Source organism: Rhea pennata, chromosome 19 (genome assembly GCF_028389875.1).
Source record: "Rhea pennata isolate bPtePen1 chromosome 19, bPtePen1.pri, whole genome shotgun sequence".
NCBI classification, from domain to species: domain Eukaryota; kingdom Metazoa; phylum Chordata; class Aves; order Rheiformes; family Rheidae; genus Rhea; species Rhea pennata.
The window spans coordinates 10,253,819-10,266,474 of NC_084681.1; the positions used below are offsets into that span (position 1 = coordinate 10,253,819).

Genomic DNA, 12,656 nt, shown 5'->3' on the forward strand with positions numbered 1-12,656 from the left:
GAATCTGAGTCACCTTTTTGCTTCGTGTCAGCTCCTGCACTGGCCTCTCTGCAGCAGCATAAAGCAAAACTGCAGGAGATTCTGCCTCCCTCAGTAAGCTGGCAGATAGTTGGTGGAGAAGGCTTAGCTAAACAAACTAGATGACTGGCAGAGCACAAGCGCAAGAATCCAGGCCTGCCCAGCAACCATGCGTGGGCATCCAAGCCTTCTCCCATGTGAGATACTGGAGGGAATGTCCTTTCTCCAGTAATACTGTTTATGTGTTCAAAACTTTGGGGAGGGAGGGGTATAAGAAAGGAGGTATTCCCTCTGAGATGTGGCTGAAAAATCATGCATGTGTCTATGGTCATTGCACTGAGAAGATGGAAGCTCCCTTTTCATAGGCCCAGATAAGATAACACAGGCTTCACTGGTGTGGGCTGCTTACTGTGAAAATAATAAGATCTAAGTAACATGCAGTTGCCGCTCTTAATTCTACGTTGGCCACTTCCTGCAGTCTTTGCTGTACATTCTCATAACCTTGCTAGCCCATGCCCTGTGCACACTCACAGCGCAAAACAGATGTTTACTTCCACTACCTTTTATGGCCTCTTTCACAGCTGAGTCGACAGGAATAATATTCTTCTCCACCAGCTCCAAAGGACCTGGCCTGAGGGCAATCTTTTCATTGAGATCATCTGCCAGTCGGGCTCTTTTCAGCTTCATTTGAGTAGATTGAATGGACCCCTCTGCAGCTGAGTCTAGAAGGCCAAATGGAAAGCATCAGTTCAGGACCGGGGGCATCTGTAAACACAGCTCCTGGAGAGTATATGCGTCCCCTTTAGAACAGCCTTTCTGGATTACAGCCAAAAAACAAGCATAGCTCAGTGTACCACAAGAGATGTTCTGAGGCTGAGAGGCAGGACAGTGAACTGGATGGGGCAGATGGGGTTTGGGATGTGGGCCCTCCTCTGAGCCTTAGGTCAAGCTTCTCCATTCCTAAGTTTCCTAGCCTAGCCTTGCCAACTGAGCCTGCAGCTAGAATATCCTTCCCAAGGCCCAGTAATGATCTGCAATGAAAACTTCATTAACAAGCTGAGACTAACAGGAGAGCTGAAAGGGATTTCAGCTCCTGCCTGCCAGGAGACCATTGGACTAGTGGGCTAATGCAAATGGATGCCTACTTCTGGGGAACCAAACAGCTGGAGAAAAGAACTGTTAATAATGTTTGACAACTTGAGTAAATTCAGTGAAAGACAAAAAGCTCAGTCTTCAGAAGTGGAACATTTGGGAAGCAGAGTGATTACAGTGTTCCAGGACTCTTAGGAGAAAAATGAGCTGGTGGAGAAAAGCATAACAAAGGCAGCTAGATTTGGAAGCTGCAGCCAGACAAACCCAAATGAGAAATACCAGTTATTCCGTGGTGACAGAAGGGTGCCCAGTTACTACAGAAAGTGGTGTTTTCCCAGTCAAAGGTGTATGACTCCTCTGGTGACACTTTCTGGTGTAGTGGCGGAGCAGGATCCTAGACTAGACCAGATCCTTACTCTTGGGAATCTAAAGTAAGGAGGGCTGCATCTAGGCTGTGCTGCCTTCTGGAAGAGATACTGTAGGCAGACACAAGCTACTGGGATTGATACCAGGAGCAAGGGCTCTGCAGGAGGTAAGGCTGGCTGATCTAGAGCCCCTCCTGGTCTCAGACTCTATGGGACAGAGAACCTGTATGAACTCCTTGGCATGAACAGTGACAGAAGGTGTATCTCGAAGACATTTAGATGATGAAAAATGTCTCAAGTGGCCAGTTTCAGTTACATCCGGTTCCTGTTATGAACCAGATGGATACTGAGGTCTGTGCTACTCCAGGACACACCTCCATGTGAGATGGTGCACAATACAGAGATGTCTGAGCAGTGGCCAGGCCGAGAAGAGTGTGTGGGACAGCACAGACAGGACCTGCTAAGGGCGCTGCAGCGATGTACATCTGGGTAGTCTATGCACCACCTCTTCTTTAGCTGTGTCTCACTAGCCATGTCAAAGACCAACGACCACAGCTGCCTCCACACCTGTTATACAGTCCCTTGGCCTCAACACCAGTCTATATTGCTTCTATTGTTTAATCTCAGGGAAAAAACACTTTCCATCTGTTAAACAGAAAATGATACTGACGTATTCTAGTGGTAAGGGAGTGACAAGGGAGAAGGCAGGCAACAGGCCTCTGGCTCAGCCCTCCTGCACTCCAGAGGGAAAGGAAATGTGGACCCCATCCATACAGAAAGCAGAGGCCAGCATTTACAGTCATCAGAGAGAAATATACTTCTTCCAGGGGACTCACAAGACTCCAGGAGGGAGGCAGAACGTCCTCTCCCATCTCTCAGGAGCTCGTTATCTCTGGTGATAACAAGGGACACCAGCAGCGTTCTGCTGTCTGTGACGGTATGCAGCAGAGCAGTACTGATTCTCTGGGTGGGAGAGCAGAGCTGCCGTGGCTCAAGAACTGATAGCAGAGCTGATTATTTCCACATGGCCAAACTTGGGTCATTGAATGCATCACCACAGAATGGCACATATCAAGAATATCAAGAATTAAGGCAAAGGCACAAAAAGCCCAGTTTTAGAAGGATATTGCAACCACCTGCTATAGGGCTCTAACCATCCTTGACAACAAATGCAGAGGATCTGAGAATCAGAGCTTTGCATGTCTGCCTAATACAGTCCTCTTTCACAGCTGTCCTCTATCCCACTGTTCCCTAGAGCATCTCACAATGGTCCCTGCCAGAGATGGGATAAAGATTACATGGCCTTGGGTCTGCTCCTCTCAGGAGCAGGAGATCTCTGTGTGTCTGCCTCCTAAAGACCAGGTCTAGACAAGATACCAAAAGACATTTGTCCCCTTGGGCTCTGCCTATCACAAGCAGCTGGGGCAAAGTTAATCATGATGAGAATCCTTAAGGGAACCTATCTAGGGCTTGAGAAACTTGAAACATAAAGTAGAAACACAAAGACTATGTGGGAGAAGCTCAGGCAGTCTTACCTTGTAAAATATGCATATTGACCAGGTCTGATCGCTCAGGCCTACTTCTGATCTTGTGCTTGAGATAATCTTCAGTCTGCAAAACACAAATCCAGAGAATATGACCTGACTGGAGCTGCAGTAGGGTATGAAGAGCCACAGCCCCTGTGCCATCCCATGTTGTTAAAAGATTTATTAATCTCCGAGTTGAGTGAGTTCCTAAATGGCATTTTTTTTTAGCTAGACATGTAAACATGTGCTAGCTTTTGGACAAAATTTCTTCAGAAAGGGCATAATGTGCATGAGGCTGCTGACAGTTCAGTGTCACCATTGATAAGCTGTGTCTTTCCCAATTTCCCTTGAATTTTTGATGCCTAAGGTATTATGAGAGCTCATGGGAAAGGTGATACCTACTTAATGGCAGTGGTGGATCTGATCCTAGCTTAGCATACCACATTGCCTTTGAAATCTGCACTGAGGAAGCTCCACATTATAGCATTAGCAAGTGCTTCCTGTTGAAAGTCTGGCACTCTGGGATGAGATATTAGGCTGAGCAAATTTTCAAGATCCTCAGACACACTCTGCCCAGGCCAACCAGGAGACTTAGATTTCCTACAGTCCCTGCAGCTCCCTGCGGTGCTTTATCACCGCAGTTGTGGTGTGGAGTTGGGAAATGCCATTCTGCAGATCGCTGCATCTGAACTTGTGAGGAAAGACTTCCTAAAGCCTTGTGCTGACTTACTGTTGGCATTAGGAACAGAAAGGCACACAGAGGTACAATGACACCTTCCATTAGGGCCAAGGAAGTCAGCCTTGGGAGCAGTTGCCCTCAGGAATACAAATACATGCTTAGTCTATGGTGAAGTAAAGCTAGAGAACAACTTAGACAAATTTTTAGCTGTTGCCAAGTTGAGATGCAAGAAGAAATGGTACAACAATTGGGCATGATTCAAAAAGGTTAATCTGTTAAGGACAGATGTAAAAGAATAGCACAAGCAGTTAAAGTAAAACTGGAAAGACCACAGTACAACATGTACAGGATCATGAAAAAAGATTTTATAAGAACTTCTGTAGCCAGGAGAGGACAACGGAAAGTGCTCTCTGTGTTCCATAAATAGGAGAAATAATTATGGATGCTGCTGAGATGCCACAGTATTTAAGGCCTTTTTCAAACATCTTTGCTAAAAAGATGAATGGCTATTTATCAATCAGATGACTAAACCAAGAAAATTCAACAACAAGAGAATAGAAACTCCAGTTACCAGCTTGGAAAGCAGGTTGGAGAATACTTAGATAAGTTCAGTGTTCCCAAACAGTCTGAGATACACAATGCTAGAGTAATAGCAACTATCTGTAAGTCTCCAGGAAACTGGACAAGGAAGAGCGTAATTTCTAACTTTAAAAGAGAGGGGACAAAAGGAACTAGGAAATTATAAATCAATCAGGATGATACTAGAACAAGTAATCAAACACTCTATATAAATGGATTTTGAAGATAACAACGCGGTGAATAACACCTAGAATTGATTCATCAAGAACAGCTGATGAACACCAGCTTAATTTCCTTTTATGGAGAGATGATAGATTTCTAATATAAGAATAAAGAAGGTTATGAAGCTTGACTTTAAGCATGTTTTGACATTATCTCACATGCATTTCTCATACGCCAGAGAAGTTTGGTCTGGATGAAACTAACATAAAGAAGGAACATAACTACAAGTGAAGTTACCAAGGGAATTAGGAATGGTTCACAGTCTAAATAGAGGACTATATCTAATCATATTCTACAGCAATTTCCTTTACTATTCAATATATTCATTAACATCTTGGATGATAGAAGACACTCCTATAAACTCTGAATCATTTAAACAGATTAGAATGCAAAATGATTATGTGAAGAAATAATCTAAAATACATTGGATACAGTTCAGGAAGGACAATCAGAAAGGACTATATTCAGGTCATGGTTAGCAACAACTAAGCCAGCCGATTAAGTGCTGAAGCAGATGAAGAGGGAATCTTAATCCACTGGAGACGTTTCTACACTGGTCTTTCAATAGTGACTTTAGGCAAGAATTCATTATTATGTAACTATAGTAAAAAAAAGTTCTGGAGAATCTAGTGATCAGGAGCTGAACCATGTCCCTAAACCAGTGAGTAGCTTTCTAGGAGATACAAAGAAGAATATCAGGTGGGTCCTAGAAATAGCAAAGTCCCATTCTGGATCCTGCATCTGAAAGGACCCATGGGAAGAGTCTGGAGGATATCAACAGAAATCCTATGAGTAAGGAATGGGATCAATGAGGTGAGACTGAAGTGAGGGGACATTGATCAGACCACAGATGAGAAATCTATAGAGAAACAGGATGCAAAATACTTTTAAAAATTGCTACATGAAGGAAGATAAACAGTTCTGCATGTCATTGTGCATAGGAGAATATGTAACGGGTTTAAACTGCAACAATAAAGCTTCCACTGGGAATCTGGAAAGACTTACTAACCGTACAGGTTAGAGAGCACTGGAGCAGGTTGCTGGGAAATCTGTCAGTAGTCACACATCTGTCAGGAATGACTTAGTTGGGGCTGTTCTGCTTTGGGGCAGAGGCACAATAACTGCCCCTTTAGTCCTTCTCTGCCACGCTTACTGGAGTACTAGGAGTAAGTGCCAAAGCCCTTCTGAGCCAGACGGCCTCAAGAAAGCCAGCCTGTTCTCTGTCCTCCAGTCCAGCAATCTATTATAGGACATTGACTTCAAAGTCTGCTGCACTGGCCTGATGCCAACCTCCTAAATAGCTAGTGACATGTTTAAACAAATAATAGACATTTTATTTACTGAAGTCTTTACAGTTCCTACACTTCCCCCAATTTTTCCCCAGTTTATTTTCACCAACTCAATCCCTTGCTTGGACCATATGTAGGTTTGACCGGTTTCTGTGCCAGGTCAGAACTAGTTGGTGTCTGCACTCAAATCATCAGTTAATTTCACCTAATGCATTTCTGGTTGACCTGCAGGTCAGATCCTGACTTAGGTTTGAATTACTGTCCTACAGATGTGGCATTAGCATATTTAACCCAGTATGCACACAGTTTTAGACTGACTTTCTGCTGTACTGATTGCCTTTTGACCTTTCATGTTTATAAGTTTCATTTGTATCATTGGGGTGCAAATGGTGGAGAAAGACCTTAGATGTGTTTTAGTACCAGCTGAGGCAGCAGGCTTTCAAAATACATGAAAGCATTTATTGTTATCTGCTTTCTGTTTGCAGAACATCATGGAGGAGTATCAGCTAAAAAAACAAATGCTATTGAGTAATTATCTGGAAACAGCCACTGCTCCTTCCCTGTCACAGTTCTAACCAGGACATCCTTGCAAAGAAGTATGTTTTTGTTAAGCTCTGTGCTCATTAGTGTGTTTGTTAGCATGCTCTGAAAATTCAGGCATTTTCAGACACTCTAGACCATCCTTCCCTTTTCCCCAGGCAACCAGCCAGTGAAAGCCTTTGAAGGAAAGACCAAGAGACACAGATGTATACTTAAACTGTAAAATATACGACACTTCAAGGATACTCTGGATTGCTTGAAATTTTCTAAGCACGTTAATTTTTCAGAGTTGTATTGTGTTTCTTATGCTAGCCATTTATTACTGCAGGAGACTCAGGGCAAGTGATTTGGAGTGTGTTTAAATTCAGAAGAGCACTTCTCTATATTTCACAGTCATTCCTTCTTGTAAAAAAACCCTTTTCTATGTGTTTGCAAGCACGTCTTGCAGATTAATGAAACAAAACCTTGTGTTCCAGAAAAACCTGTGACTGTTCCCTTTGGCATGATGTATGTGGACATACCTCTAGCTTGATCCTGGCTGCATGATGGATGCTAAAAACCAGCAGGATTTCCCAAAAAGTGATCATATCATAAGCAGTTTCGATGTATTCTGGAAATGACTACCTACCTTATCTCTGCCTTCAGCAATATTTAGGGAAGCCTGAACACAGTTAGATAATGGGGCCAGTGGGAGACTGGCCCACTTAGCCCCTGACACACCTAATGGCCAAGCTGTGCTGCTGAGCTAAAAGCAGGCTCTCATTAGATGACAAATATGAATTCCCAGGGGACTTGCTGCAGTTGACAAAGGGCATCCATATTCCTCCTGGACACTTGCTAAATACTGAGGTGCTCATCCTATTTACTGCTGGCCCTCTAATCTCATAGGCTTGAACAGGAGCGTAGAGCAGCCAGGACAGGGAGGAACAGGCTGTGGACCCAGCTCAGAGAGCAAAACAGTGGTTTCAGCTAGTGCTTCACTGGAAGGCCTGACAATGCCATATTGCTATGCCCTGTCCATAGCCTCTTGTAAAACCTGGGGGATGATGCCCAAGGTAATTCTGAAGCTTCCTCCACTCTCTGGGCCTTTGTGGCTTCTCTACCTTATCACTGAGCCTCAAAGTTCATGAAGGTGGCATTTCTGTCCTTCCCTGCAGCCCTCCAGAAGGAAAGCTCATCCCTCTGAGCCACACCAGGTGCAGATAAACTCCCCACCCTATAACTTGGGGAACAGATGGCTTCTCTGTCCTTTTAAGTGTCTGATGCTTGGAGAAGGGTGCATCTAAGTAGATATAAACCCTGATCTGACCCCACCATGTCTAGAAGCAAGTGAGAGGCCATGACTCTCATCCTTGGCCACAGGGCCTGGATGGAAGATGCCAGAGGAGGACACAGTGCTGGGAGGTGCTTTCAACTCTACAACTTGCGGAAAGAGAGCCCATATGTTTTCTCACCAGAATGGTTGCAGGATTTACCTTGGCTCGCTCCAGACTTTTTCGTTGTTCATGGAATGCAGATGGGCTTTTCAGTGCTGCAACAGGAAAGAAAGAGGAGCAGTCAGCACAAAAGCAGAAGCAAACAGCCACCAGAATATTCAGCAACAGCATTTTAATGAGTGCTATAAAAATAGCAACACAAACTAGCGGCTCTCTTTATTGCATTTACTAAAAATAACTCAGGAAAGCTCTGGGAAATCCCGCACTCTCAGCCAGACCATGGCAAGAGAGCAGAGGGGACGGAGAGCACAGGGAGTGCAGAAGGCACATGGGCAGGGAGATGGTGCAGGCTTTGAAGTGTAGTGCTCAGTGGAACATGTCAGAGAGCAGATGCAGCTCTTCCCTGACATGCTTTCTGCAGGCTGTGGTGCTGGGAGACACCACAGCCCTAGAAAACAAAGATCTGGGAGAAGCAACAAGCTGAGAGCGTACCTCACCTGCTAGGAAAACCCAGAAGACCTGTCTTGCCTCTTGGGGGCTGTGCAGGAACAGACTCTAGCAAGAGTATTTTGAAGCAGGACTCTGGAGGTGTGATCTTTTGCCCCGCTCCCATCACTGACAACCTCTCTGCCTCATTCTGTTTTCCTCTCATTGGACAATTGTCCAGTCCATGCCCACAGCATCTGTGTGATATGGTGCTTCCGTGGGCAGCTGCCCAGAGACATACTGGGCAGCAGGTCATACTCTCAGGATCTCCTGAAAGCAAAAGGGGCTCCTGAGGGAAGGCCAGTGATCCCTGGCTCTTGGACCAGCAAGCACTAGTCCCATAAAGCCATCTGTACTGGAGTCTCTGTGAATCTTGCACTCAGCCTTGTTAATACTGGTTCTTTGGAAACTGGAGCAAAATTTGTTTAGTCAAGGGGTTAATATTTCTCACTTCCTGCAGAAATCCTTTTCTAGCTACGTAAGCAAGCAGAATTAACCATTCCCACTGGGACTGGGGAAAGGGCGAAGTGTCCTGACCCACAAAAATGGCCTGCTACAACTCTTTGGCAGTGTTTAATTTTCTTTCCATCTTGTGAGTGGGATCCAATGAGGGCAGAAATTCTTTTCACACAGGACACGAAATCCTGCATCAATCTATAAGAGTAAGAACAGAATAGAGGGGACAGCCTGGAGATTTTTGGAGGCCATCTAATTGACTTCTGATAGGTAACACCCATAACCTCCAGTGAATCACAGTAAAATACAGATGGCACATTCCTGCCCCTAATATTTGAAGAACGGACTTGCATACAAGCTAGAGTTATTGTGCCATGCTCTGGTGAGCAGCCGTGAGGACTTGTGACAGCTAGTTTAATCAGAAGCAAAATAAAATGGTGCATAAGAGAAAACAAAATAAGCAAGAAAGATTACTTTTACAGTCCCATTCACTGTGAAGTCCTAACTTCAGGAGTTTGCTGTGGGTCTTGACCAAGTCAAACATCATGCTATTCATGAGGAAAGTGTTGCAGAATTTAAAAAATTACCAAGATTTTTGGAGGAAATATGTGGATGCTGCAGCTTGTATTAGTCTGCAAAACAAATAAAGGCATGACTAGCACCAGTTATTTAGGTAACTTGCTAGGGGATGACAAATGTCAGCTTGAAATAGCTGAGGATCTGGAGGCAACAGAATGGATCTGCTGTGCTTGATATTGGTAATCTTAGGACTATGCTTTTTTTTTTTTTTTTTTTTTTTTTTTTTGCCTCTCAGAGGATGAGGTGGTGGCTGCATACAGCAACAGGGCTTCCACTTCAAGAGCAGCTGTTTCTGCAGCTCATCACAATAAAGGGAGTCTTGCCTCGAGAAATCCTTGATCTTGCAAGCTGGCCTCTCTTTGCATTTTGGTAGATGAGCAGGATCTCGCTGGGGTCCAAGGCTGGCCCCTGCACAGGGCTGCAGGAAGGCTTCTTGCTCACTTGGCCCTGCAGACTGCCTTCCTGTGAGTGACCCCCACAGGGATACTGCTGATTTAAAATGTGTTTGCCAAATCTGTACCAGTTTCACTACAACAGTAAAACTGAGCATGTTCAATAATGTAGAGCTGCATGAGTCAGGTGCTTCCTATTCATTAAGCCTGAAGAAGGGGCAAGGTTCTGCTCTCATCTGCACTCTTGTGGATCAGGAGTGTGGCTGTATCTCAGTAAACCTGGGTCTCCCCTTGCATTCAGAGGCTCATGTATACATAAGAGTCACAGGACTGAAGGGATCCAGAGGCTGCACTTGCTTAGCAGTCTGCAGCTGTCTGTATTTGTGGAATCTTCTTCAGCAGTATTATTCAGTAGTTTTGCCAGCTAGCTGCCCAACTTACTACTTGAAAACATCTGATGATAAAAGTCCAGCTTTGAACCTGAAGGCTTGTGTAATGCTACTGCCCTTTGCTCCTGAGCATCCTCCTTTAGGCAGTTTCAAGCTTTGTCCAGTAACAGGGCCATCTGAAGCTCTCCCATCTCTTATACAATATCCAAGGGAGTGTAAACAGAGCTAAGGTATGTAATGGCATTGTGTTTTTCCTTGTCACACCAAACACAGACTAGGTTTTGCTTACGTAAGGGCATTCATCTCACTGGGCTATGTCCAGGTTATTCTATGTCTCTGGGTTATTCTCTTAGACATCAAAACCCAATCAGCTTCCTAGGAATTACTCCAGGGTTTAATGCCTACCATGCTACAGCCACAGTGCTTAACAACTCAGCAAGCTCTATGTGTATTCACCAACCCCAGTTTCTACAAGTTTCTACAAGCCTTCAAAGCTTTTATCCAGTGCTACTCTATTACTCTGATCCTCCATCTCATTTTCTGCTCTCTGTATAAAATGGATTAGTTACAAAAAGAAAGTCTTTATCTCCTGGGTTTGTAACAGTTGAAAATGTAGCCAATGTATTAAAAATAATACTCATGCAAAATCTGATGTGTAATGTGGGATCAAGTGAAAGCTTCAAGTCTGGTACCAAACTTAGCTCTCAACCTGGCAATGCCCCTATCTGCTCCTTCTAGAATGGCTAGTCTTGAAGCACTGCAACCGTTGTGGGTTGCAACCCTCAGGATTCACTTCTTACCCATCTACAGAACAGACAGGCTGAGATCCAGTCCATGTGCACCTCCTAGGGCCCATCTCACCCTCTGGTGCTCTGACCCAACAGCCTATGGGAAGATGTGATTAAACAAAGCCTTGTTTTTCATAAAGAATGTCTGCATATGCCCAAACCATGAGGAAGTTGGATGGGACTCCCACATATTAAGTGCTAACATTTGACCCTTCCTCCTGAGGTGAGAGAGCAGTTACATTCTGCACATTTGTTTTTATAACGGCAAAAGTGCCTTTTCTTTTATTACTTTCAGTGATTAAACTGTTTGTGCTTAAGCTTCCCAAAATGGCCTCCTTGGACAGAAACCAGACTGCAAAATGTCAGTGTAGAAGTTGGGAGTGTAATGAAACTATAAGTAACAGGAAAAGATCCTTCAGTTGTCATCAAATAAAGCGAGTCTAATATGTTGTTTGCAGTGTGAGCAATTTTAAAGTGTTAGGCATCACTTGCAAAAGCACAGTCCCATGCATCCAGTCCAGTAGGGCAACACTGGGTACACAAAGCTTTTCACTGGCCCTACCACTCTGTATGTATACAACAGGGTATATCTTGCATGCTATCTGTGCCTACTTCTATTGAGTAGGCTTATCAGTTCAGGAGACAGTAAACATACTTCTGCCCACTGACTGTATTGCCAATGTTTGCAACGCTATCACAGATGTCAATACTTTGCTCAGAGTTCCAGCTCTTGGAGTCCTGTGATTGAAATGCTTGCCTTTTGGTGGTAGACAACATAAAATCTGAATGCTTAAAGAAATGAAAAGAAGAAAAATGAAAAGAACCAGCATCAATCATTTTTAAAAACTAGTCATCATACTGAGAGACATGACTTTTATCATCTCACTCAAGATTTCATAATGCTTGATGCTGGCAGTACTGTATCAATAAGGCTTCTGTTGCTGGCTACCTTGACCCAATCCATTAGTAAGGCAGCCACATGAGAATGGGATGGCAAAGGGACATGCAAGGTGCAGCATGTAGTGTAGAGCCACACTGTTAGTGAGTTGCTCTTTGAGATTAGCCAGCAGCCATAAGCGACAGAAGTGACACAGCCTTTGGAAGGTTGTGATCTTAGCAATGACCCTAAAGAAGCCATGATAATACAGAAGGGCACCAAGATAATCTGCTACTTGGCTGCTAGCTAACCACAGGCTTGTGTGCATGGAGGGTGAACAAGGTCAGGATGGGGTTATCCACTGAGCAAGGCTGAGACCCCAGTATCTCTTCTGCAGTGGTGCCACTGGTTTAATGATGATAGGCAGTGCAGGTTCAGAAGGGGATCATTTTCATTTGCTTACCTTCTGGGCTCTAGCATGATGCCAGTGTGTTGAGCTTTCTGATGCTGAATGATTATATAATAATTCTGGGCTGGAGCTTGTCATTCTAACTTGAATGCAAGGTTGATGATGTCTGTTTTCACAGAAAAGTGAAAGCAGACATCTCCAGGCATTTGGCAGTCTCCAGCAGGCAGGCCCAGATGGGGTGCACTAGCCCCAAGCATACACTTCCAACTCTGCCCTGTAACAGTCTGGCTAGGCACAGGCACAGCTCTGGGCATCAGTCTCACTGATCTGGGGGCTGCCCCTCAGCTCTGGGGCCAAAGCAGTTAATTCACTGCTTTTTTCTTCCAACAGCCTCCTGGAATGAGCTCTCTCTACTTCTTCCCCTTTTTGTGGGCTTAATTCTGCCACATCCTGGAAACCCCTCAACTGGCTTTTACATAAGAAGCTTGCCTACATGAAGTGTTTTCTTAGTATCCTGCTTAGAGCTGGATATGC

The 12,656-nt window shown here is 44.4% G+C and overlaps 1 protein-coding gene across 12 annotated transcripts in view; it reads right to left on the reverse strand.

Moving 5' to 3' along the window:
- MYOCD (myocardin) overlaps nt 1–12,656 on the reverse strand; it is a 272,623-nt gene that overhangs the window by 16,336 nt on the left and 243,631 nt on the right. For 7 of the 12 annotated variants that reach the window (XM_062591803.1, XM_062591802.1, XM_062591799.1 and 4 more), the window contains 3 exons: nt 7,786–7,841; nt 3,011–3,086; nt 579–740 (listed from right to left, as the gene is read on the reverse strand). In XM_062591803.1, the coding sequence (XP_062447787.1) occupies nt 579–740; nt 3,011–3,086; nt 7,786–7,841 (294 nt within the window). The other 5 variants (XM_062591808.1, XM_062591804.1, XM_062591810.1 and 2 more) reach the window with 5 other exon arrangements.